This window comes from Coregonus clupeaformis, chromosome 30, assembly GCF_020615455.1.
Source record: "Coregonus clupeaformis isolate EN_2021a chromosome 30, ASM2061545v1, whole genome shotgun sequence".
In the NCBI taxonomy this organism is placed as follows: domain Eukaryota; kingdom Metazoa; phylum Chordata; class Actinopteri; order Salmoniformes; family Salmonidae; genus Coregonus; species Coregonus clupeaformis.
Window position 1 is genome coordinate 33,676,269 of NC_059221.1, and position 25,877 is coordinate 33,702,145.

At 44.9% G+C, this 25,877-nt stretch overlaps 2 protein-coding genes across 7 annotated transcripts in view; both read right to left on the reverse strand.

Annotated features, from left to right (window-relative positions):
• Positions 1-2,522, reverse strand: part of LOC121545387 (plexin-D1) — a 117,558-nt gene extending 115,036 nt beyond the window's left edge. Inside the window, exon 1 of the mRNA XM_041855861.2 lies at positions 1,160-2,522. Coding sequence (XP_041711795.1) covers positions 1,160-2,389 — 1,230 coding nt within the window. The 5' untranslated portion in view covers positions 2,390-2,522. The remainder of the gene's footprint in view (positions 1-1,159) is intronic.
• Positions 2,523-6,305: 3,783 nt separating this feature from the next.
• Positions 6,306-25,877, reverse strand: part of LOC121545385 (transmembrane and coiled-coil domains protein 1) — a 105,431-nt gene continuing 85,859 nt past the window's right edge. For 5 of the 6 annotated variants that reach the window (XM_041855855.2, XM_041855857.2, XM_041855856.2 and 2 more), the window contains 4 exons: positions 16,616-16,873; positions 15,568-16,256; positions 9,869-10,004; positions 6,306-8,647 (listed from right to left, as the gene is read on the reverse strand). In XM_041855855.2, coding sequence (XP_041711789.2) covers positions 8,333-8,647; positions 9,869-10,004; positions 15,568-16,256; positions 16,616-16,873 — 1,398 coding nt within the window. In that variant the 3' untranslated portion in view covers positions 6,306-8,332. Of the gene's footprint in view, positions 8,648-9,868; positions 10,005-15,567; positions 16,257-16,615; positions 16,874-20,159; positions 20,312-25,877 lie in introns of those variants that run through there. The other variant, XM_041855860.2, reaches the window with a different exon arrangement.

A 25,877-nucleotide genomic window follows, 5' to 3' on the forward strand; every position in this document is an offset into this window, starting at 1 on the left:
CTTCAAGTTGCAGACTCGCAAGCCTCAGGGAAACACGGGCTGAAACCGAGAGTCGGTCGGGATTTCTAATCTGGTTACCGGAGGCTACAGGGTAGGCCAGCACGACACAACACCGCTCATGGGAGAGCCCCACATCTTTACGACCTGACTGTCAACACAGTGGTCTGGAGACAGACTGTTTGTCACGACTAGCGACCTGTCAATCTCACCACAATGAAAATATGGAATTTCACATTCCTCAGATGCCGCTAACGGCATAAAGACTTCATGTTATGAGACACTTCCTTTAATAGGGCCCCTTTAGCCTAAATAATAAGGAGTGGGGCTTTATAGTGTCAAAGTAACAGCATTTATAGATATGATCTATAAAGTAATAAGAATACACTTTTCTTCTTCAATTACATGTGTAAAATCTGTTTTTTACTTCTTTAAAAAGAATCTGACAGAATGTGTTATGTTATTTGACACAACAAGATCCAACACTGATTAACCTAGATTATTTAACACTGCTTCTCATAAAATAAAGAGGCCTACTATATTTTTCGTAGTGAAGTAATCAATTTGCCCAGGGGAATTTTTTCAAAAGTTAGCCTACATTTGATTTAATTTAATGTGTTGTGAATCGATGGCAAACGAATGTTTTCTTTAAAAAAAACAAAAAAATAACATAAGTCCATTCTTCCTCTCCAACATGCAATAGGCTATAGGCCTAAGCTTGAATGAGCTGGCGCGGATGAGACTTTCACACAAGTACCCCGCACGGTTCCCATAACCTTCGCGTGCTTAGGAAGATCCTTCACACATTCACGGCCCTGGGCTGCGCTCGTGACATGGGAGCCTTCCCCCCAGAAATGATATGGGGTGATTCATTATTGAAACTGTCATACCAAGTTGCCAAAAGCAACATATTTGCGGAATTATTTATTTATAGTAGCAAATCCAATAAACCCGCATGTAACAGGATGTTTTTATGACTAGGGAAACGAACAGTGCCGTATTGCGCGTTCCATGCGTAATTGTGACTCCTAACTTTATCTAGGCTAAATCAAATAATACAAAACATTATTAGTTCCAACCAAGTCTCACAATTATGAACAAGCATACAGATCTCACTGAAGTGTAAAACAAAATGAAATTATAGTTTTCATGCTTCACTTACCACCAGGTTCCCTTTGTGTACGCACGCTGCGCCCGAGCCCTGGATGACGCTGTCCAGCACCTGCACATCGCTGCTGGGGGAGTTGGAGCAGTTCCTCCGGCCCTGGCGGATCTCCTCCTCGATGTCTGAGAACCGAAACACACACAAGGCAGACTTTCTGTCTGATTTGGTGAACACTCCGAAGAGGTGCGACTCCAGCACCTCTCCGGTCCCCGAGTGGATCTCCGCTGGGTGAACAGAGACGAGCCGGTTGTAGATGTTTCCGTTATATCCACACTGGAGCGGCATCTGGATGAAGGACTCAGTGAGCTTTCGGCTTTCCGAGGTGGATTTTCGGGGGTTCTCAGTGTCAAGGCATATCCTGGCCAGGATGCTGTTCGGCTGGCTCTGCTTGTGGCCCATATTCGCGTCATTGTTGATAGCAATATAAGCGTAGCTCTTTTGAATGAAGGCATGAACGAAGTTTAGTTTATTTTTCTGCTTCACCTCCTGTTTTATCTTGAAGACGTTATCCTCGGACGGGTTGATGTCATAGGTGAACAGCCTGGATAAATCATTGATGTTCAGGGACCGAATGGCGATTTCGGGTGTGTTCTCGAACCGCAGGTCCTCCTTGCTGTGGTTCTTGGGGAAAAACTGGGTCCCGGCGCCGGTGTAAGTGGCACCGACGAGGAGCCGGGTGTTACCCCCGTGGCTCCTGAAGATGAGCCCCACGGTGGAGGCGTTGGGGTGGTTGGCGGCGATGTTCAGCATGCTGGGGAACACGGTCTTCTCGCCATGAGGGGGAAATTCCACGGCTATCTCCGAGATGTTTTCCATCTTCCTGAGCTCACAGAAGCCCTGGTACACCGAGCCGCATACCACCAGCACCCCCTGCTCCCGGTCCAGCTCGAGCAGCTTGTTGAAGTTGTCGGTGAGGGATTTGCGGTGCTCGCAGGGCGCCTGTGGCAGCTGCGGCGCATGGCACAACAGGTTGTCCTCCACCGGCCCCGTTCTCTTCTCCACTTCTACGCTCAGGGTCCCGTTAAGCTGATACACCGTGTTTACCGTAGCCAGGTAGACTTTTCTGCTCACCTCATCCACCACAAAGTTATTGGTCTGGTTTGGAGAGGCGAACGCCTGTTGGATCTGTAGCGCGCTGGCGAGGCAGGGGCTGTGGTGGACATTCCAGCGCGATTCCAGCACCAGAACGCCGAGAATCAGAACTGCTATCTTCTCCGAAGGAGGCATTTTTCCTTCTGGCCGGTTTCCGCGTGTTCTGTGCAGAGGGGTGCATTGAGTAAGGAAAAAATATTGTGTTTGTTCCTACTGCGACAATCTAAGAGGAAATGCTGTTTCCTGCTCAAAGCTTAAACACAGAGTGACGCAATAAGAGAGTCGTGCTTTATTTTCTCAGCGCAGCTCACAGCAGAGGAGAGTTGAGAGCGCAGAGCTGTCTGCTGCTGCTGCCCCTCTCTCTGCCCACTCCACCCGCAGCCCCGCGCCCAGCGGCTGCAATCCTAAACTCCACATGAATTCTTCTCAATCTTATAGGCCTACGCCTTGGAATTTCATAATTTAAGATTTTTCCTGTCAAAGTTTATTGTTGTGATTAGGGTATGCTAATTGTAGGCTATTTGCGTAATGGACCTCCACACACCAAGGCAGAACAATAATACTGTTAATTATCTATCCTGCTCTCTCTCTCTCTCTCTCTCTCTCTCTCTCTCTCTCTCTCTCTCTCTCTCTCTCTCTCTCTCTCTCTCTATATATATATATATATATATATATATATATATATATATATTTATACAACTATAATAAAATAATCGGAAAATATGTTTAACAAAATAATAATTTGAGAGGAATTTGAGGGGAAATAATAATTTGAGAAGAAAATATAGCCTATTTTCTCAAATAAAAACCTACAACAGACTACTCATTTTAGATGGACCAGTTGATGTGTCATCCCAACTCAGTGGTTCCGCTCCTCTTAGGGTTAATGGCGTGTCCTGCTCTTACCTCCTGAGGCCAGTTGGTCCCTTGGTTCTCAGATTAGTTCAGCAGATACGCAGAGAGCTCCGTCTGCTCTGCGCACATATGGTGGGGGTAAGCTACGTGAAAGTGCTACCAGATGGGCACCACAGCGCACCTTTCCGGTTTTTGACATTCACATCTATTTAGCAGAGCTTTTGGGTCTGCTCCTCATAAATATTCAAAAGCAACACATGTGCACCTCTCAAAAATGTGTGATTAAGTTTAAAGGGACAATCTGCAGTTGCTACATCAATTTTTGGACTTGATATGTACCTATTGATTCTTGACGAATACAACGTATAAATGCCTCATGAGCTTAGTTCTACTGTCGTACCCACTCAGAATCCAAAATATAGCCTACTGCTTGTTTAACTCCAATGTTTGTGAACAAAGTAAATATAAATAAACACTTTATAGCCTAAAAACATGGTTAAAACTATAATTGTGATATCATGGATATTCAGTGCTAGCATCCATAGCTCTGTCTATGAATTTGAGAGTGGTTACATTTATCCGGCCCCATCCCTCAGATCTTTAGCGAAACAGGGATGGGGTTCGTTTTGTTATTATTTCAACTACTGATTGCCCCTTTAAACTTCAATTTTTTTTCCAAAACAGAAATGAAGTGCTTCTTGTGAACAACTATGCAATGGAAAAGCTCAGTGGGACTTTTAACAAAAAGTGACAGCTCAAACTGAGAGCGCGTAATTTCGGCCTGAAGAGCGGTTTAGATAGGTCCACATAAAGTAAATACAATTACCCAAATTTGATGGCCATCGCTGTGTTCTATTCCAACGCATTCTAACCCCTGCATCATGCCAGTTTGGACACTATCAAAGCCTGCTGGAACCATTCTCTCTCTCTGGCCAGTCACAGGGGACCTGCTCTGTCCCTCTCAGGTCCGTGCACGCCTCCCATCACCACTTGGCGATGTTATTTGCGCTGATAAGCACCGCCCGGGTCTATGCGTGTTTACGTTGGACCGCATTCACCCTCATCTAATCGGACAGCACAGAGGAGCAGGAAAGCGGTCTGATAAGGAACCAGCTGACTGATCGCAATGCAGGACCAACAGTCTCCACCACACACACATATAGCCTAAGCCTACACCCTACACACACACCCTCCAACACACTCCCTAATGCTCCATTAAGAGTGAGAGGGTGGGAAGGGACTGGGGAGAGAGACTGGGGAGAGAGGCTGGGGAGAGAGACTGGGGAGAGAGGCTGGGGAGAGAGGCTGGGGAGAGAGACTGGGGAGAGAGGCTGGGGAGAGAGGCTGGGGAGAGAGACTGGGGAGAGAGACTGGGGAGAGAGGCTGGAGAGAGAGGCTGGGGAGAGAGACTGGGGAGAGAGGCTGGAGAGAGAGGCTGGGGAGATAGGCTGGGGAGAGAGACTGGGGAGAGAGACTGGGGAGAGAGGGGGGTATCACGGGTCACTGCTGTCAAGGATCAGATATCACTGAAGAGTGCTGCGCTCTGGTTACACTCGATTATTCGTGACACCTCAAGGAAGTGTGTGTGTGTGTGTTGGGGTAGGCTTATTTGTCATACATGGGTCTCATAATATATGCAATATGGATATGGTGCATGAAGAAAAGGCATTTAAACAGTATTGATGCGTGAGAGAAAGAGAGAGAGAGAGAGAGAGAGAGAGAGGGGAGATGGAATGACAGAGAGAGAGAGAGAGAGAGAGAGAGAGAGAGAGAGAGAGAGAGAGAGAGAGAGAGAGAGAGAGAGAGAATGACAGAGAGAGAGAGAGATGGAATGGCAGAGAGATGGAATGACAGAGAGAGAGAGAGAGAGAGAGAGAGAGAGAGAGAGAGAGAGAGAGAGAGAGAGAGAGAGAGAGAGAGAGAGAGAGAGAGAGGGGAGATGGAATGACAGAAAGAGAGATGGAATGACAGAGAGAGAGAGAGAGAGAGAGAGAGAGAGAGAGAGAGAGAGAGAGAGAGAGAGAGAGAGAGAGAGAGAGAGAGAGAGAGAGAGAGAGAGAGAATGACAGAGAGAGGGGAGATGGAATGACAGAAAGAGAGATGGAATGACAGAGAGAGAGAGAGATGGAATGGCAGAGAGATGGAATGACAGAGAGAGAGAGAGAGAGAGAGAGAGAGAGAGAGATGGAATAACGGAGAGAGAGAGAGAGAGGGAGAGAGAGAGAGATGGAATGACAGAGAGAGAGAGAGAGAGAGGGAGAGAAAGAGAGAGAGCGCATGACCTCCATTCACCAGGAATCCTCAGCCTTTTCTCACAGTGAGGAGAGGGCCTTCTGGAGGGAGAGACTGCTATTTTCTCTATTGTCAGTGAAAACAGCTACCGCTCTCTACTCTGTGGTGGAGCTCTGAGGCCCGGGGACTGGGACTGCGCTCTGCCCACCAACCTGTTTCCTGCCAGATAAGAAACAACACCTCCACGGGGCCTGCGTCAACACTCCACTGCCTATCTGCCCCATATGGACTGACATTGTAGTGCATGAACAGATAGGGAATATGAATGGGAAAAATATACACACACACACACACACACCATTTGATGACTTTGAGCATACAGATCATCTCATGTCAGGCAACTAAGGCGCCATCTAGTGACTTAATAAATGAACTTCAACAGGGCTGATTTATTCACACTATAATCAATTCACATTAAACATTTACATTTTAGTCATTTAGCAGACGCTCTTATCCAGAGCGACTTACACAGTTAGTGAGTGCATACATTTTCATACTGGCCCCCCGTGGGATACGAACCCACAACCCTGGCGTTGCAAGCGCCATGCTCTACCAACTGAGCTACAGGGGACTACATTGTAAAACACTATCAGTGCTTCGGCCTACTTTGTTCCTCAATGAAACATTTCATCCAGACATAGTGTGGTCCAGGCAGTTTAACAATCAGTTTTACAACATTACTTTGCTTTAAATAATTGCTCTTGTTGGCCCATTTCATGAGCAATTCAAACTGAATGAAGGACACACACCTAAACCATCCTTAACCTGAAGCAGGAGCTGGCCAGCATGGAGGACATAATCGCTTACCAGTCCTACGAGAGAGCTATACGCTAGACACACCCCAACTGACCCTCGCCCCCCCCATCCTCAACACACACTCATACACAAGTCAGGGGGCCAGGAGTTAGTCAAGTACGCACTTTTATTATCCCACATCAGAAGGCACTGGAGTGGTTTAGCACACAACCCTACCCTACCACGCTGCATCAGAGAGGTCACGGCAAAGTCACACCAAGGTCAGAGGTCAACTCAGGAGCCACTCACCTGGGGCACGTTCAAGATCACAACAATGATCAGTATCTTTAAACTGATTGGTGTGTAATAACAATGTCCATTGACTTCAATTCATTCCTATTTAGTGATGAGATTGACACAATAAATTCAGTGCAGTTTCTGGTTTAAAACTGTTTCAATGATCCTGAACATCCTGGTCCTAACACTACGGAACGCTGGTCTGCAGCTCCCACTATAAGTTATTATCTTTATCAAACAAGCTTCAGAATGGACTTTAGGTGTACTCATTCATATCAGCTAGTTCGACTGAAGGTCAGATGAATGGTAGGATAAGATAGAGATAGAGAGCCATCATATTCAGCAGTAATCAAGGACCAGGATTAGGAAACACACATCAGATTATATTAGCAGTGAGTGTCTCAGAGCAATTACCCAGATTTAACCTTGTAAAGGTATATTCTGTTAGCCTGGTCCCATATCAGTTTGTGCTTAGTTTAGCCAAGTCTTCTGTCATGTCATGACTGTGAGAGTCAGAGGAGTTGGCTAATAAAGCACACACAGATCTGGCAATGTGAAATAGGATCATTTTGGCACATAGGGTATGTTGGAAAAAACAAGGCAATGAGGAGAGAGATGGAGAGTGGCAGGGAGAGATACACAGGCAGCCCAATTCTGATCTTTTTCCCACTATCTGGTCTTTTGACCAATCACATTAGATCCTTTCACGTCAGATCTTTCTCAGAGCTAATCTGATTGGTCAAAATACCAATTAGTGAAAAAAAGATCAGAATTGGGCTGCCTGTCTAAACGTAGCCATTGTGATGGAGTGAGTCACATTCGTCATACAGGCAGTGCATTGAACAACAGTAGCATGGCAGTGGAGACAGTTGTCTATGCCTTTTCAACATGGAATTCAGCTGACACAATGGGTGAGCACCAGTGAAAGCAATATAATGGCAACTCCACATTTCCTGCAAAGTGGCCTTATTTGTACCTATGGTCTCTGGTGGCTCTGTGGTGAGTGGCCCTAACTGCCAAACCCTCCCTCTTGTCTAAGCTGGTGCCACTCTCTAAAAGTCATCCATTACATCACCTCTCCTAATTAAAATTACCTCTCCTAATTAATTGACTCTCCTTTTATTTAAAAAAAGACAACTTTAAAAGGACATAAATCATTGCTAGTAGAAACAGTACGGAAGCACGAGACGGAAGCACGAGAAGTCTCTTAGCGTGACACTCAAAGTAATGTCCGTCAGTCTTTTGTGTCCGGGAAACAACGAGTACTCTGTAGAAAGGTTCCTTTTCATTTCAGAATCCATCGCGGTGGAAAAAGTGGGAGGAGGGCATTCGTTCACCTTTTCATTTTCTACCAATAACAGCCCGGTAGAGCACTTTCTTTCTGAAAGGCAGCCAATCAGAGTAGCATTTATCTGCAGAGGGCCTGAGCCTCTGAGGTGAACGTCCAATCAGTTTCTTGACAAGCTCCTCTTTGTGCAGAGTGGGAGGAGCTTAACGCTACATGGTACTGAATAAAATGTAAAAAAAAAGAAAGAAAAAAAAGATATCGTTAGAAAAAAGAATAACGACAATAATATACTTGATTAACCCCTAGAAGAAAAGAAAAACAGTATGACGGTGCATCCTGTGAAAGAAATAAACACTATTTCTGATCTCCAAAAATGTAAACAAAGTCTTATCCTTCCTAAACAAAAGTCATAACTGAGTGGTATTCTCATCTTCCATCCTTCCCTCACTTTCTCCTCAGTCCAAATCCTGCCTCACTGAGCTCAACCGATAGGCTCATTCCTCAGACAACCACCACATCCCATTGGCAGTTAGGCTCTTCCTGCTTCCTGTGTGTGTGTTTGGACAGAGTTCCACCCTCGCGCATAGTCATAGAAACACGTCTCCACTCGGTCATCTGGGCGGCTGCAGGGCACGGTGCGTGTATCCCGACAGCGCGTCCCAGTTCCTCCAGAGGAAGGCGAAGAGGAGTATGAGGAGAAGGGTGGAGAAGGACCGGGAGCGGGTCTTCATTAGGGGGACCACACAGTTGGCCACAGTGGAGACAAACACCAGGAGCACGGCCATGAGGGCCAGGAGGACGTTGATGAGTTTCCCCAGCAGGGTCCGGGCCGTGGCGTTCTCCAGGCCCTCTAGCTGCACCACCTGCTGCTGCTGCTGCTGCAGCTCCATCTTAGAGATACGCGTCTGACACGCCTCCAGAGCTTCCTGCAGGACAGGAGCAAAGAAAAAGGTTAGACATAGTAGTACACAATATGGCTACACACAGTAAAGTCAGTAGTGTCTGACAGACAAATAGCAAAGTTCATTACATATAGAACTCTAGCACCACCTACAGCCAAAAGGGGGAAATGTAGGTTAGAGACAAGGCGATAAGCACACGCGCACTCACACACCACAAGAGGAGAGAGATGTGTAATATGATCTGGGTAACAGACACGGAAATGGTCCATTTACACATAAACAAACCCACTGTGGTTATGGTACACAGACATGGTTTTCAGCAACAGTTTATTTTACAATCCTGCTTCAGGTGGCAATGCCCTGGTATTTAATAAGACATTACATTGAAACAATGGTTACTTTTTTGTCACTAACTTGAAAGAACTCAACACAACATCTGTTACATTATGGGGCTCGTTCTTATGGATTCCAATGAAACAACATTTAATTATTAAGTCATTATAGTGTTATTATCTCTCACCCTATAATATATGTGAAATACCCGGTAAATATTAGGGCTGTCAGAGTTAATCATTAAACTCAAATATATTTTTATTTGAGTGCACACATTTTTCCTTCATTTATATTAAATCGCATCGTCTGACAGTGTTCAGAATACACAGAAAACTTCCCAAATACATCATCTATACAGCTAAAAACAACAATGCAATGTAAAAACAAGTTGACATTGAGATTAAAGAAAGTGTGCTTTCTCAATTTACCTAATTTTGCTAACTGTTACTTTAGACAAAATCAAGATGTCAATATTCTTGGAATGTTTATTGTATGAAAAATCTTAAATTACAGCATAATTTGAGCAAATTCAGAATTTGCAATTAATCGTGATTATTCACAGCACATCCTGTGATGAACTCAATTAAATGTTTTAATCGTTTGAAAGCCCTAGTAAATAGTGAACTGTAAAATAACCTGGTACTCGTACACACAGATTAAACAGCACAGGCTTATGTCTGACTGGGTTTGTTCCTCATTCCTCATAACTGTGCAAGGCTTTCTGTTTCTCTTCAGATAAAGTTGTGATTATGAAATGAATCACAGTCATACATTTGTCTGGCTATCTAGTTTGTGTACAGTGTGTGTGTGTGTGTGTGTCTGTGTGTGTGTGTGTGTGTCTGTGTGTGTGTGTGTGTGTGTGTGTGTGTGTGTGTGTGTGTGTGTGTGCATGCATGCATGTCTGTGACTGACCTGTATGTCTCTGGCTCTCTCGTAGGACTGGTAAGCTATCTTCTCCTCCATGCTGGCCAGCTCCTGCTTCAGGTTGAGGATCTCATTCTGGTGGAGCTCTGTCAGATCATTCAGCTGCTCCTCCAGACGCTCACACCTACAGAGACACACACATATAGACACAAACGTTAGTCTAACAGCTCACACAGACATAGATACATACGGATGGACAGACAGACAGACAGACAGACAGACAGACAGACAGACAGACACACGCACGCACGCACGCACGCACGCACCTATGCCCCATAGACAAACACAGGTTCCAGTTTTTCCTGGATAAGAGAATAATGAGCTTTCAGGTGGAATGATACCTGACTGGACTGATGATTATCTGTGAGCTGATTAGCACATGCTTACTCGTCTGCTGATGAGACTGACCAATGGCAGATAATCAGCAGGATGACACAGACCAATCACAAACACTCAGCAGGAGGGAGAGGGAGGACGTGATTGTCTGTGTATGCATGTGTGTGTGTGATTAAGTGAATCACACCACCAGTCTGATCTCATTATGTCTTACCTAACCAGTTTAAAAGTCACATTTTAATAAGATCTACAACTCTGCCCTCTGGTACTGCACGCACACGATACCCACATGCTCTGGTGGTTAATCAGACAATAAAAAGATGAGAATAGAAGCACAACAGGTGAGTCAGAGAGAGGGGAAGGATGGGGGAGTGGAGCAGGGGAAGGATGGGGGGGTGGAGTAGGGGAAGGATGGGGGAGTGGAGGAGGGGAAGGATGGGGGAGTGGAGGGGAAGGATGGGGGAGTGAAGGAGGGGAAGGATGGGGGGAGTAGAGGAGGGGAAGGATGGGGAAGTGAAGGAGGGGAAGGATGGGGGAGTGGAGGAGGGGAAGGATGGGGGAGTGGAGTAGGGGAGGATGGGGGAGGAGGGGAAGGAAGGGGGGAGTGGAGGAGGGGAAGGATGGGGGGTGGAGGAGGGGAAGTATGGGGGGTTGGAGGAGGGGAAGGATGGGGGGAGTGGAGGAGGGGAAGGATGGGGGAGTGGAGGAGGGGAAGGATGGGGGGAAGGATGGGGGAGTGGAGGAGGGGAAGGATGGGGAAGTGGAGGAGGGGAAGGATGGGGGAGTGGAGGAGGGGAAGGATGGGGGGAAGGATGGGGGAGTGGAGGAGGGGAAGGATGGGGAAGTGGAGGAGGGGAAGGATGGGGGAGTGGAGGAGGGGAGGCAGGAGGGAAAGGATCTGGGAGTGGAGGAGGGGAAGGATGGGGGAAGTGGAGGAGGGGAAGAATGGGGGAGTGGAGGAGGGGAAGGATGGGGGAGTGGAGGAGGGGAAGGATGGGGAATGAAGGAGGGGAAGGATGGGGGAGTGGAGGAGGGGAAGGATGGGGAAGTGAAGGAGGGGAAGGATGGGGGAGTGGAGGAGGGGAGGAAGGAGGGGAAGGATGGGGGAGTGGAGGAGGGGAAGGATGGGGGAGGAGGGGAAGGATGGGGGAGTGGAGGAGGGGAGGCAGGAGGGGAAGGATGGGGAGTGGAGGAGGGGAGGGAGGAGGGGGAAGCTACTGCAGAACACCCTGTACCATCCTAATACTGCTGACTGCACAAAAAACAAAAGGCCAAGCCTACCGGTAAAGTTTCCTCTAGGATTTATACAGGTAGGAGGCTCCATATTCTTAACAATGGTTCAAACACAGTGGTCAATGCTCAGATCATGGTCATCAGCAGAAGACATGCTCAAAGCTCATTCTGCTGGACCTTATTTTTAGCCTGAAAGACAAAAAACACACACATACTATGGTCCCTGATGGACATTTTTGTGCTAATTTTTTTTTTGTCTCCTCGTTACTCAAACCCTATTTTTTCCCCCCTCCTTCCTCATCCCTCTCTTGCCGTCTGTCCCTTATTTCCCGCCATTCAGGAAGAACGCTGGTGGTTTATTTAAAGTGTACAGGCCACACACACACACAGACAAAAACAACAACAGACTGTCTCTGTGTGAACAACCATAGGCAGAAAGCTAAATTAACTCCAAGTAATTTGTGTCCTTCTTTCTTTAACTTTGTCTGTCGGTCCTCCTCCATTAAGTTAATGCTAACTTCTGTCTAGCAACACAAGGCTTATTGTTTGTTTACATCCTCCATTTAAACTCTCCCCATTGATTGATTGGCTTGTGAGGGTCCTCTGTAGCTCAGCTGGTAGAGCACGGTGCTTGTAACGCCAAGGTAGTGGGTTCGAACCCCGGGACCACCCATACACATTTTTATTTTATTTTTTTATGTATGCACGCATGACTGTAAGTCGCTTTGGATAAAAGTGTCTGCTAAATGGCATATTATTATTATATTATTATTATTATTATTATTACATGCATAGTGTCAATGGACCTTGACACCTTTACATCTTAATAAAGCACGTGTCAAACTGATTCCACGAAGGGCCGAGTGTCTGCGGGTTTTCGCTCTACCTTTGTACTTGATTGATGAATTAAGGTCACTAACTCCCCTCACCTGGTTGTCTAGGTCTTAATTGAAAGGAAAACCCAAAAACCTGCAGATACTCGGCACTCCGTGGAATGAATTTGACACCCCTGCCTTAAAGGGTTACTTCAGGATTTTGGCAACGAGGCCCTTTATCTACTTCCGCAAGTCAGATGAAATCGTGGATAAAAATTGTATGTCTCTGTGTCCAGTATGAAGGAAGTTAGAGGTAGTTTCCCGAGCCAATGCTAACTAGCGTTAGCGCAATGACTAGAGCTCTATGGGTATCTGCTAGCATGCTAGTAGATACCCTTAGACTTCCAGTCATTGCGCTAATACTAGTTAGCATTGGCTCGGGAAACTACCTTGAACTTCTGTCATACTGGACACAGAGACAAAACAATGGTATCCACAAGTTCATCTGACTCTTTGGATTGCCAAAATCCCAAAGTATCCCTTTAACACCTTAACACCCATTTAATGACATAGAGTAATAGTTTGGGTTATTTTGAGAAAGGCCAAATATATAGTAATACATGTTATTATAGCACAGTTTCTTTGAAACTTAGTAAAATACACTGAATAGATACAATACATTATTGCCTTTCACCAGGGTTCAGTCATGGTTCCCTCCCTATCTATATATATGCTGAGTTTAAATGTGCTGTTCCTTGACTAACATGCCCTGAGATAGCAACACATGCCCTCAGATAGCTCTGTGATAGGACAGGACAAGATCCTTTTGCTCAGGACTGGTTTGCAGCCAAGTGCTTCTTCCTGGTTCCTCCACAGCAGGGACTTTTCCCTGGCCACCTACACTTGGCAGGCTTTTAAGGGAGTTTCAGCGTTTTGATAACAACCCCCCCAATTCTGTTTTTGTAAAAAGTGCCAAATAAATAGACTTGAATGGGACCTCTGTTCCTGTAGTGTCTTTATTAAAGGTGTATGTACATACACCCATACACAAAAATGTATGCACGCATGACTGTAAGTCGCTTTGGATAAAAGCGTATGCTAAATGGCATATTAATTAATTAATAATACACCTCTACACTTTAGTAGTCTAGAGCTGATCTTTCCGTCTAAATGATGTATACTGTCACTAGTTTTACAATTCAGTTTTAAGGGCAATAAAGCTTCGATCTGTCTTTTGTTGATTAGAGTGGGTTTGGTTTCAGTAAAAACACACATGTTGCGATAACCTTTCAAATGTTAACCTTACACATCTCTGTGTGGGGTTTTTCCTACAAGGCTATCTCACGCTCTCGCACTCTCCTTCCATTCTCTCTCTACATATACAGCGTGTAAAGTACAACGATGTATATAAAACCTGGATTGCTGATGCAATGTATTGGCCAATGAGAAGCTTTGAAGCCACCGGTCGGCCTTATTGGCACTCCCCAGTAGAAGTAGTCCTTCATAGGAACGAATGGAATTCTACAGTATTTCAATTAAATGTTTCAAGGACAAAATTATATGTATTGAAGTGGGGACAGTAAAATTTGTAATCGCAAAAAATTATACTTTAAGGAAAATGTTTTTACAGTGCCTTCAGAAAGTATTCAGAACCCCTTGACTTTTTCCACATTTTGTTGTTACAGCCTTATTCTAAAATTGATTAAATCTTTTTTAGTCTCTTGGGTATGATACTACAAGCTTGGCACACCTGTATTTGGGGAGTTTCTTCCATTCTTCTCTGCAGATCCTCTCAAGCTCTGTCAGATTGGATGGGGAGCGTTGCTGCACAGCTATTTTCAGGTCTCTCCAGAGATGTTCGATCGGGTTCAAGTCCGGCCTCTGGCTGGGCCACTCAAGGACATTCAGAGACTTGTCCCGATGTCACTCCTGCGTTGTCTTGGCTGTGTGCTTAGGGTCGTTGTCCTGTAGGAAGGTGAACCTTTGCCACAGTCTGAGGTCCTTAGCGCTCTGGAGCAGGTTTTTATTAAGGATTTCTCAGTACTTTGCTCCATTCATCTTTGCCTCGATCCTGACTAGTCTCCCAGTCCCTGCCGCTGAAAAACATCCCCACAGCATGATGCTGCCACCACCATGCTTCACCGTAGGGATGGTGCCAGGCTTCCTCCAGACGTGACACTTGGCATTGAGGCTAAAGAGTTAAATCTTGGTTTCATCAGACCAGAGAATCTTGTTTCTCATGGTCTGAGAGTCATTAGATGCCTTTTGGCAAACTCAAACCAGGCTGTCATGTGCCTTTTACTGAGGAGTGGCTTACGTCTGGCCACTCTACCATAAAATGCCTGATTGGTGGAGTGCTGCAGAGATGGTTGTCCTTCTGGAAGATTCTCCCATCTCCACAGAGGAACTCTAGAGCTCTGTAAGAGTGACCATCGGGTTCTTGGTCACCTCCCTGACCAAGGCCCTTTCCCCCCCGATTGCTCAGTTTGGCAGGGCGGCCAGCTCTAGGAAGAGTCCTAGTGGTTCCAAACTTCTTCCATTTAAGAATGATGGAGGCCACTGTGTTCTTGGGGACCTTCAATGCTGCAGAAATGTTTTGGTACCCTTCCCCAGATCTGTGCCTTGACACAATCCAGTCTTGGAGCTATACGGACAACTCCTTCAACCTCATGGCTTGGTTTTTGCTCTGACATGCACTGTCAACTGTGGAACCTTACATAGACAGGCATGTGCCTTTCCAAATAAAGTCCAATCAATTGAATTGACCACAGGTGGACTCCAATTAAGTTGTAGGAACATCTCAAGGATGATCATAGCAAAGGGTCTGAATACTTATGTACATTTCTAAAAACCTGTTTTTGCTTTGTCATTATGGGGTATTGTGTGTAGATTGCTGAGGAAATTGTTTAATTTAATAAATGTTAGAATAAGGCTGTAACGTAACAAAATGTGGAAAGAAGTAAAGGTGTCTGAATACTTTCCGGAGGCACTGTATATCGTTTTTCTTAGTTTTTTTAAGCTCAAATAATATAATTTTAAAGTATGCATTAAGGTGTCTGTAATATAATAAATGTGGCAAAAACAAATGTAGACATTAATAAATGCATTTCTATAGCTTCCAAAATATTTTTTGCAATGGACGGGGAGTGCCAAGATGGAGGCACAATGGCATCAACACAGCGCCCCCTGTCAGACATCTAGAGTCTATATAAATAATTGGTTAAGTCAGTCCGTCCCTAAATTGTTCGTCCTGCAGGGCCTGCATGATAACTGCATGTCCTCTCCCTCCCTCTCCCTCCCTACCTGAATCGTTCCTCCTGCAGGGCCTGCATGATGACAGTGTAGTCTCTCTGATAGTGACTCTTCAGCCCTTCCAGACTCTCCTCAAGTCTCCCCTGGCCCTCCTGCACCTCCTGCAGCAGCATGTCCAGGCTGGAGCTCTGGCTCCTCTCCAGGGTGTTCCCCTTGGAGCTGGGGGGGCCTCCGGGGGCCCCTGTGGTGCTGTTGGCCCCTGCTGACCCCGATGTAGCGCTGGAGCAGTCATCCTCGCTGCCGTACTTGGGGCTGGACTGCAGGTGGTGGTGCCCTGCGCTGCCCAGAGACCTCCCCCCGGCCCCTGTCAACCCCTCCTCGCCCCCTGACGGGTCATCCAAGGAGTCCTTCAGCCCGGGGATGTTGTCGGCACTGCCCAACTTGTTGCGGAACAGTGAAGCAATCTCCCGGGGCTTTGAGACAACCCCGGCGGCGGCGGAGTGTGTGGCCTGGGAGAAACTGGAGAGGCCTCCCTTGACACTGTCCACTACGCCCTCGCTGAAGCCCGTGACCTTTGCCCCCACGTCCTTCAGGCCCTGCTGCATGTCCCTGAGGACGTCCTTGGGCTGGCGAGGGATGCCGTTGTGCTCCACCTCCCTCAGCTTGCGGTGGTAGTGCTCCAGCTTCCTCTGCAGCTGCTGGATGGTCTGGGCTGACTTCTGGTTCTTCTTCTCAAACACCTGCAGTTATATAGGACACTTATGTGTCTGTTATAGGACACTTATATATACTATCAATATTTATAGCACGTATGCATTTATAGTACACATATATCTCTGCTTGTTACAGAAAATGTAATTGCATAAATCAGCCCTTCTTGCTCAGTGAAATATAACAAGCAAGGAGACTGGTTGACACACACAATGATGATCTGTGCCTGAGCCCAACATCTTGGTGATTTATATTGTAGTCATATATTCGATCATTTAGCAGTGCTGTTATGCAGTAAAAGTTGTCCTGTCTTGTGTATTGTCATTGCATGTTGTTTTGTGCTTTCATATTAAAACGAATATAACTCTGATCATAAAACAATGCTCACCTGTTTGATGCGGGCACTCTGCTGCTTGTCAGCATTGTTGGCCAGTTTGAGGTACTCGGCCACGTTGTCGTCTCTGGCCGTCTGCTCAATCTTGATCTGCTCTGTGAGCTTGAGGATCTTCTGCTGCAGCTGGGCGATAGCCTGCTTGGTGCGCTGGGGGTCTGGGGTGCCATCTTCACCCCCAAGGAACGACCCATCAGCCCCACACAACACGGCCTGGGAGGTCTGAGCCAAGCCACTCACCTCCAACCGCTCAATCTGGAGGAGAGGAAGAGGAAGTTAAAAAAGTGTAAGTTGCATATTGAGGAAGCTCAGTCATTCTTAAGGTTTTGCTGACATGTTGGTCTGAGGAAGAGAGAGACTTCTTCTGTGTCAGCCAGGGAGGCCTCTATAGGTCAGCTCATTCTGAAGTATGTGATTCATGATCGCAATATTTCTACACCATGGGCTCCACCAAAAAAAAAAAAAATAGCTGAAAAATAACCAATTTCCTTCCATATGCCCAGAGCCAATACTGACTGTTTAGCATGGCATGTGGGCTAAAATAGAGAGGAAATCAAACCGTTCTTCTCAGTCAAAAAAGGTTAATCATGAGTGGTGGTGGATAATCATTGAACCTAATCACTAAAGTGTGCCCACTGCACATCACATTTGACAGGATGTTGGATTTGTGATTACAGCATCAACGTTGTTTCACACAGATTAGGTCTACCTGTCTATGTCTGTGGAACACAGACAACCTTTGCTTTTAGGCAATTCCACAGTAACGGTTATTGTTTCCAATCCAAATTGACAAGAATTTTGCTACGACTGTCTGGGAGTGGTCTGAGTGGGGAGGGGAAAACTGAAAACTAGCTGTTATTGGCAGAGAGGTTTGAAACGCTAATTTACCAGGCATGCCAAAACTCCATCCCACCCAAACAGGCTGAAATACCAGGTGGTCTTTTCAAACAGCTCTTACACTAAAAGGGAATTAGCAGAATTTTCCAAATATTATTCCAACTTCTCATAATGTGGAAATATATATAAAACACAGGAAAATCCGGTTTTTGACTGCATTGGGCCTTTAAAATATATGTCTAACAAAAACCAATGCACAAGGACTACTTTTAACAATTTTTACAGAAAATTCTACAAAACCACATCTACTTGAACAGTGCAGATGCAAAGTTTGGTAACAGAACAGAACAAACCATCATTCTGATATCGAACTTTACATCTGCACTGTTCTTCAAGTAAATGTGGTTTTGTAGAATTTTCTGTGGAAATTGTTAAAAGGAGTCCATATGCTTAGAGTTATGTGGTTGGTTTAACTTTGCAATCATTGGTTTTTGTTTGACATACATTTTAAAGTGAGTCCAGAGTATGAAATATACCGTGACATTCGGGGGAGCCTCTATTTTTTTGGGGGCCTAATAGTAAAGCCATCATTTAATGGTAGAAATGTATAACATTTTAATGTGGCATGAACACAACCAGTCATGTTTTCATCTGATTGTCAAACAAATCACTTCAAAAAGTAGGCCGATTTCAAAGCTGATTGCCATCAAAAACCTTATTCATTCACTTATTCGGTCTCTGCCAAATATCATCTATTGTCTCAGTGAAATAACTGCATCATGAATGACTTCATTACTGGTTAAAGAGACAGAGCACATTTTTATAAAATAAGCTACTTCTATACAAATGTTGTTGATCAGTACAATAAAATAAGTATGTAAGTTGCATATTGTTTGTTATCTGTAGCCCAATGAAACCAGCCAAAACAAGCACAATAATTCAATGCATGCACACACTCCTATTGAATATGCCTTCACCTATATTGTGGATAGGCCTAGGCTACATCTTGATTTACCCAGTTTATCAATAGAGATTTACCATTCAAATAAATGATTGCCATTATGTAATTAGATGGGTAAAAACCAAGTCAAATTGATTGAATTACTGTATAATTGATTCATTAATGCATACATGGCTGTCACTGAAAAAAATGTATGCAATAAAATGCCAATGTAATGATATTGAACCCAAAAGATGCCCAACGATTGAATAGAGCAGTAGCTGAGTTTATCTGTCTGGATCTAGTGCCATTCTGTGACTCTGGCTAATATGCCTTCTTTTTTTGCCGTGGTATCGTTTGGGTATCGTTTTGGTATTGAGTATCGTGATGGTATTGAGTATTGTGATACTAAACCTGGTACCAGTATCGAAGTCAAAATTCTGGTATCCTGACAATACTACATTTTAGTACAGTACACAGTACAGTAAAGAAAAGTAGAATATAGTACAGTACAATACAGTAGAGTACATTAGAGTAAAGTAACACAGTAAAGACAAGTAAAGTATAGTGTACTGTAACCTACTTGACTCTAATGTACTCTACTGAATTAAACTGTACTGTACTCTATTCTACTGTACTGTACTGTACTTTACTGTACTGAATAAACTCAACTGTCCTGTACCATACCGTACTGCACTCTACTGTGCTCTACTGTACTAAACTGCCGTACTGTAATGTTCAAACTTGTGAAACATAGCCTAGACATCTATGATCTGTTAAGATTTGGATCTGGTCCTCACCGACCAGATCCACTTGTTTATGGTGGAGCTCATTAGAATAATACCCAGCACACTTTGTAAGTGTTTGTTTTTACATTTACATTTTGGTCATTCAGCATTCTTATCCAGAGTGACTGACAGTCAGAGCATTCAAGTAAGGTAGATAAATAACAATAATTCATAGTCATAGCAAAAAAATAATAATCTGTAACCTTTACTGAGAATGTTATTGTAGTTGAAGTGGTCTGTAACATAAGTGCATGTGCCAAATGGGAGCAATAATAAATATTATGTTGCAATGTTCAGTTGGCGCCTTCTTTCCTATATTATTGTGATATAACCCTTACTTCATTGAGAATGTATGTGCAGTAAAAATGTGTCCATAGAATCAATGACAGAAAAATGCATATTTTCAACATCCAAAAAATACGTATTTTCAACGTTCTTATAAGACGTATTTTCAATATCCGTATGTCTTTTCAAAGTCCATATAAGAGCTTGCTTCGATGTCCAGAAAATACATATTTTCGATGTCCTGAAAATACGTATTTTTTACATCCATTTAAGATATATTGTTTTAATGTCAGTATAAGACATATTTTCGATGTCCAGAAAATAGGTATTTTCGACATCTAGAAAATAGGTCTTCAAGCCTTTCATTCAGCACCTGAAATGCACGCAATGTCAACATCTGGAAAATACGTCTAAAATACGTATTTTCAACTTCATTTTGCTTACTGGGAAGTATTTACACGCCGAAGTTGGGAAATACAAAAACCGTCCAGTTGCTCACCTGCCTGCGCAAATATGATAATTGAGGACAGGCACCACACTGTAATCACGCGATTAAAAGACAAAACCACAGCATCCGGTGTTTTAGGTACCTTCACGAAACTATAATGCGCAGTCTATTGAAACCATGCCACCTGATAGGCTAAATGTAAAAGGACAAGGGACAGGGAAACCACAATCTAATCTATCTCACCTTGGCATTACTCAATCGGAGTACTTGTTCCCAATGCATTTTCCCTTAAATCAGTTTTCATCTGTCCAGGGGCTTCTTTTATAAAATCCCAATGTATCCCGCTCCGAGGCTTTGCCGGTTTCTCACTCCACAACCCTCCAAACTTGTTTTGAAAGTTGAAGTGTACCTGAAACTGGCTATCCTCCTCTCCCCGACGATCCTCCCCCTCTCCCCCGCACTCTACTCTCCCACTGCGAGACACAAGTGACATCATCCTCCAATCCCGCCTCGAACCAAGTGCAAGCGGTGCTCAAACGTCAACAATTATCCGCTCGTGTCCCGATTATAGTGTTCAAAAACAGGACTTTAGTCAGACATATCAACCTGCCCTCGATCCGATTGTTCATGTTTATTTACATCAAACAACTTGGTAAATTCAGGTGCATAGAGGGAAAAAAAAGTCAATGTTTGAGTTGAACAAAATGATTTTATGTCTCAAGATAAATATGAATGGCTATGAGGGGGACAAAATGCATTCCTTATTTGAACAAGGTATCCTAGCCTAGCTTCACTATTCGTTTTTATCTCAAGATTGTCTTTTTTACTGTCACATTATAATATTAAATAATATCCGCCACATCAGTTTGCGGAAGATTGATTGCTCAATCTCAGGGGCAAAGACAACACTTGCACAATGCAAATTGTTTTTCAGAAAAAAACATAGGATGTTCTCCAAAAAAGGGAAAAAGGGAAATGTTGCTCATTTACAGAAACAACCCCCTGGAGCTATAACTATTTATATAAAACCCCACCTTAATCTGGGTTTAATCGTTCCATTCTGAAAACAGTAGATACAACAGCCATTCATTCAGGGAGGAGGAGAAACTGACCAACAGAGCGCAGAGGGCAGAACAATGCATGGCTGGCTGGGTGTGGAAATGAGATCGTATCAAATCTCTGCCTCTCTCTCTGTGCCAAGCTGCCGCTGAAGAGACGTGTCAGCGGGGCAAATATACCGCACGAACACCCACACCCACAACAACAACAAAGTGTGAAAAAGCCACCTGTGGAGTGACGTCGATGCCCATGCCTTTGACCAGGTGCATTTCAGATGCCAAGAGCATTTTTCGTTTTAACATGTTACGGCTACATGAATCACCAGTGGCGGGAATCGGAAGCGACTCGTGACAGCTGAACTGTGATGTGTCAGAGGATCAGTCTCACTGAGCCTATAGGTCAGGGTTCTCCAACTGGCGAGGACTTTATTTGGCCCCCCAAGTTTTCTGAAAATAATAATGATAATAATAATAATAGTTGGTAATAAAAAACACCAGCAAATCCGCTCCAAGTGATTTACATTTTGGAAATCTGTTCCAAAGTTTCCCCACGCATAATCAAATCAAATCAAATCTTATTTGCCACATAAGCGAATACAACAGGTGTAGACATTACCGTGAAATGCTTACTTACAGCCCTTAACGAACAATGCATTTATTTCTTAATAAAAAAGTAAAATAAAACAACAACAACAAAAAAGTGTTGAGAAAAAAAGAGCAGAAGTTAAATAAAATAACAGTAGGGAGGCTATATACAGGGGGGTACCGGTGCAGAGTCAATGTGCGGGGGCACAGGCTAGTTGAGGTAGTTGAGGAAATATGTACATGTGGGTAGAGTTAAAGTGACTATGCATAAATCATTAACAGAGTAGCAGCAGCGTAAAAAGATGGGGTGGGGGAGCAAGTAGTCCGGGTAGCCATGATTAGATGTTCAGGACTCTTATGGCTTGTGGGTAGAAGCTGTTGAGAAGCCTTTTGGACCTAGACTTGGCACTCCGGTACCGCTTGCCGTGCGGTAGCAGAGAGAACAGTCTATGACTAGGGTGGCTGGAATCTTTGACAATTTTGAGGGCCTTCCTCTGACACCGCCTGGTATAGAGGTCCTGGATGGCAGGTAGCTTGGCCCCAGTGATGTACTGGGCCGTACGCACTACCCTCTGTAGTGCCTTGCGGTCAGAGGCCGAGGAGTTGCCATACCTGGCGGTGATGCAACCAGTCAGGATACTCTCGATGGTGCAGCTGTATAACTTTTTGAGGATCTGAGGACCCATGACAAATCTTTTCAGTCTCCTGAGGGGGAATAGGCTTTGTCGTGCCCTCTTCACGACTGTCTTGGTGTGTTTGGACCATGATAGTTCGTTGGTGATGTGGACACCAAGGAACTTGAAGCTCTCAACCTGTTCCACTACAGCCCCGTCGATGAGAATGGGGGAATGCTCAGTCCTCTTTTTTTCCCTGTAGTCCACAATCATCTCCTTTGTCTTGGTCACGTTGAGGGAGAGGTTGTTATCCTGACACCACACGGCCAGGTCTCATTGTTGTCGGTGATCAGGCCTACCACTGTTGTGTCGTCGGCAAACTTAATGATGGTGTTGGAGTCGTGCCTGGCCATGCAGTCATGGGTGAACAGGGAGTACAGGAGGGGACTGAGCACGCACCCCTGAGGGGCCCCCGTGTTGAGGATCAGCATGGCAGATGTGTTGTTACCTACCCTTACCACCTGGGGGCGCCCGTCAGGAAGTCCAGGATCCAGTTGCAGAGGGAGGTGTTTAGTCCCAGCATCCTTAGCTTAGTGATGAGCTTTGAGGGCACTATGGTGTTGAACGCTGAGCTGTAGTCAATGAATAGCATTCTCACATAGGTGTTCCTCTTGTCCAGGTGGGAAAGGGCAGTGTGGAGTGCAATAGAGATTGCATCATCTGTGGATCTGTTGGGGCGGTATGCAAATTGGAGTGGGTCTAGGGCTTCTGGGATAATGGTGTTGATGTGAGCCATGACCAGCCTTTCAAAGCACTTCATGGTTACAGATGTCAGTGCTACGGGTCGGTAGTCATTTAGGCAGGTTATCTTGGTGTCCTTGGGCACGGGGACTATGGTGGTCTGCTTGAAACATGTTGGTATTACAGACTCAGTCAGGGACATGTTGAAAATGTCGGTGAAAACACTTGCCAGTTGGTCAGCACATGCTCGGAGTACACGTCCTGGTAATCCGTTGTCACGGTTTCGGCCGAGGCTGCTCCTCCTCCTGGTTCGGGCAGGCTTCGGCGGTCGTCGTCCCCGGAGTACTAGCTGCCACCGATCTATGTTTCATGTTCGTTTGGTTGTGTCTTGATGTTGTACACCTGTGTCTTGTTAGTCCTCGTTAGTGTCCTATTTAGTTCTCGTTGTGTGTGTTTGTCTTTGTGTGTGATTGCTCTTCTGTTTTTGGTGTTGGAGCTACGTACTTCCCTCCAGTGTTTTGGAGAGGTTTTCGCACATGTTAGTGCGCCGTTTGTTTGACGCCTGTGTGCGCCGTTATTTCGCCTTCGGGCTGATTGTGCTTATTTTCTACGTGAATATTGCACTAAAGTCTTTTGGACTGAGCTTCTGCGTCCTGCGCTTGATTCATGCACCACACCCACCTTCAGCACCCCTTGACATCCGTCTGGCCCTGCGGCCTTGTGAATGTTGACCTGCTTAAAAGTCTTACTCACATCGGCTATGGAGAGCGTGATCACATAGTCATCCGGAACAGCTGGTGCTCTCATGTATGCTTCGGTGTTGCTTGCCTCGAAGCGAGCATAGAAGTGGTTTAGCTCGTCTGGTAGGCTTGTGTCACTGGGCAGCTCGCGGCTGTGCTTCCCTTTGTAGTCTGTAATAGTTTTCAAGCCCTGCCACATCCGACGAGCGTCAGAGCTGATGTAGTACGATTCAATCTTAGTCCTGTATTGACTCTTTGCCAGTTTGATGGTTCGTCGGAGGGCATAGCGGGATTGCTTATAAGCGTCCGGGTTAGAGTCCCGCTCCTTGAAAGTGCCGCTCCTTGTGGGGACGACGTCATCGATGCACTTATTGATGAAGCCAGTGACTGATGTGGTGTACTCCTCAATGCTATCTGAAGAATCCCGGAACGTGTTCCAGTCTGTGCTAGCAAAACAGTCCTGTAGCTTAGCATCTGCGTCACCTGACCACTTTTTTATTAACCGAGTCACTGGTGCTTCCTGCTTTAGTTTTTGCTTATAAGCAGGAATCAGGAGGATAGAGTTATGGTCCGAATTATTATTATTATTATTTTTTTTTTTACTTTTATTTAACTAGGCAAGTCAGTTAAGAACAAATTCTTATTTTCAATGACGGCCTACCCCGGCCAAACCCGGACGACGCTGGGCCAATTGTGCGCCGCCCTATAGGACTCCCAATCACAGCCGGATTGTGACACAGCCTGGAATCAAACCAGGGTCTGTAGTGACGCCTCTAGCACTGAGATGCAGTGCCTTAGACCGCTGTGCCACTCGGAGGGCGAAGGAGGGCGAGGGAGAGCTTTGTATGCGTCTCTGTGTGTGGAGTAAAGGTGGTCTAGAGTTTTTTCCCTCTGGTTGCACATTTAATAGAGATAGATATATGTGATCATATACAAATGTAAGCAAGGTTTGAAATTATTATGTTTTAGTCAAATATTATATCTGAAAAAATAAACCCGCAGCTGAATCTAGTTGATGATCCCTGCTATAGGCAGGCCTTCAGCAGCCTATTGGTCGCGATTACTCAGATAGGTAACTAAACCAATTATAAATTGTGAAATCTTATGATAATTACTTAATGGCCCAAGAAGAAAACAAGAATGTTGTTAGGAGGACAGCAATTCTACTCATTTTGCCATGGGGCATAGATACATTTTTGCAGTTTTAAAGCTAATTTCCTGCCATTCTAAACATTTTGCAATGACTTATGCCATGTTAATTATATCTGAGTGAGAGTGACTTACAAAATCAATGAGGGCCCCCTGGAGGTCAGGGCCCCTGGGCACATGCCATGTGTGCCTGCTCAGTATTCAACCATGATTACTACAAGTTTAGATAACTGGCTAGACTAACTTACCAATGTAAAAATTGTTAGCTGACATGGTTAATTGAGTGACTGTCAGTGACTGACAAAACAAGAGAAAAACTGCTAATGCACAACCAAATTTTGAACTTACACCTTGTGTATTCTACTATTCTAACTCTCAACAGTAAGTTTAGACCCGACTGAGTTCCTAAGCTTATTGTCGCTTATGCCTGGAGCCAGCCCTGAGCTGAAGTCAAAAGTCCCAATTGACGAGTTACGGCACCGACTGACAAGGATATGAATCAGAGAATGAGAAAAGCACACTTTTCTGCTGTGTGTGTAGAGTAGGGCAGCCATGGCATCGAATGTTACATTTAACGCATTTGACTGGCACCACATATCCACTTGTTGTTAGACGTTGACTAGTGACCTGGGTAGGGGCATTTTATGAGTCAATGTTACAATAACGCATATACTTACATGATGTGTTCTGGTGAGAATCCATAGGCCTTTATCTAGATCATCCATTTGTCCAATATCCATTATGAACACCTTTGATGCTACATAAGTTCACTGCTGCATCTCACCAACTACTCCACTCATCATTCTTAGCCATCTGGAATATGATTACAAGGCCCAAGCTTATCATATACCTCACAGTACAGTGGCCCCCCTCTATAACATAGGCTACTAGTGCGTCATCAATGATAAGACTTGGCTACATCTCTTTAACTGCAGATGTCACAGGTTAATTGTGGCCTTGGAAACGGCCTACTAAAATAGCTGACCGTGAGATAGATAAAGGAGGGAGGCCAAGCAATGGTTGAGTCAGCTGACCACGGTGAACCTAGAGTGCCCTGCAAAGCAATGCAGAGAT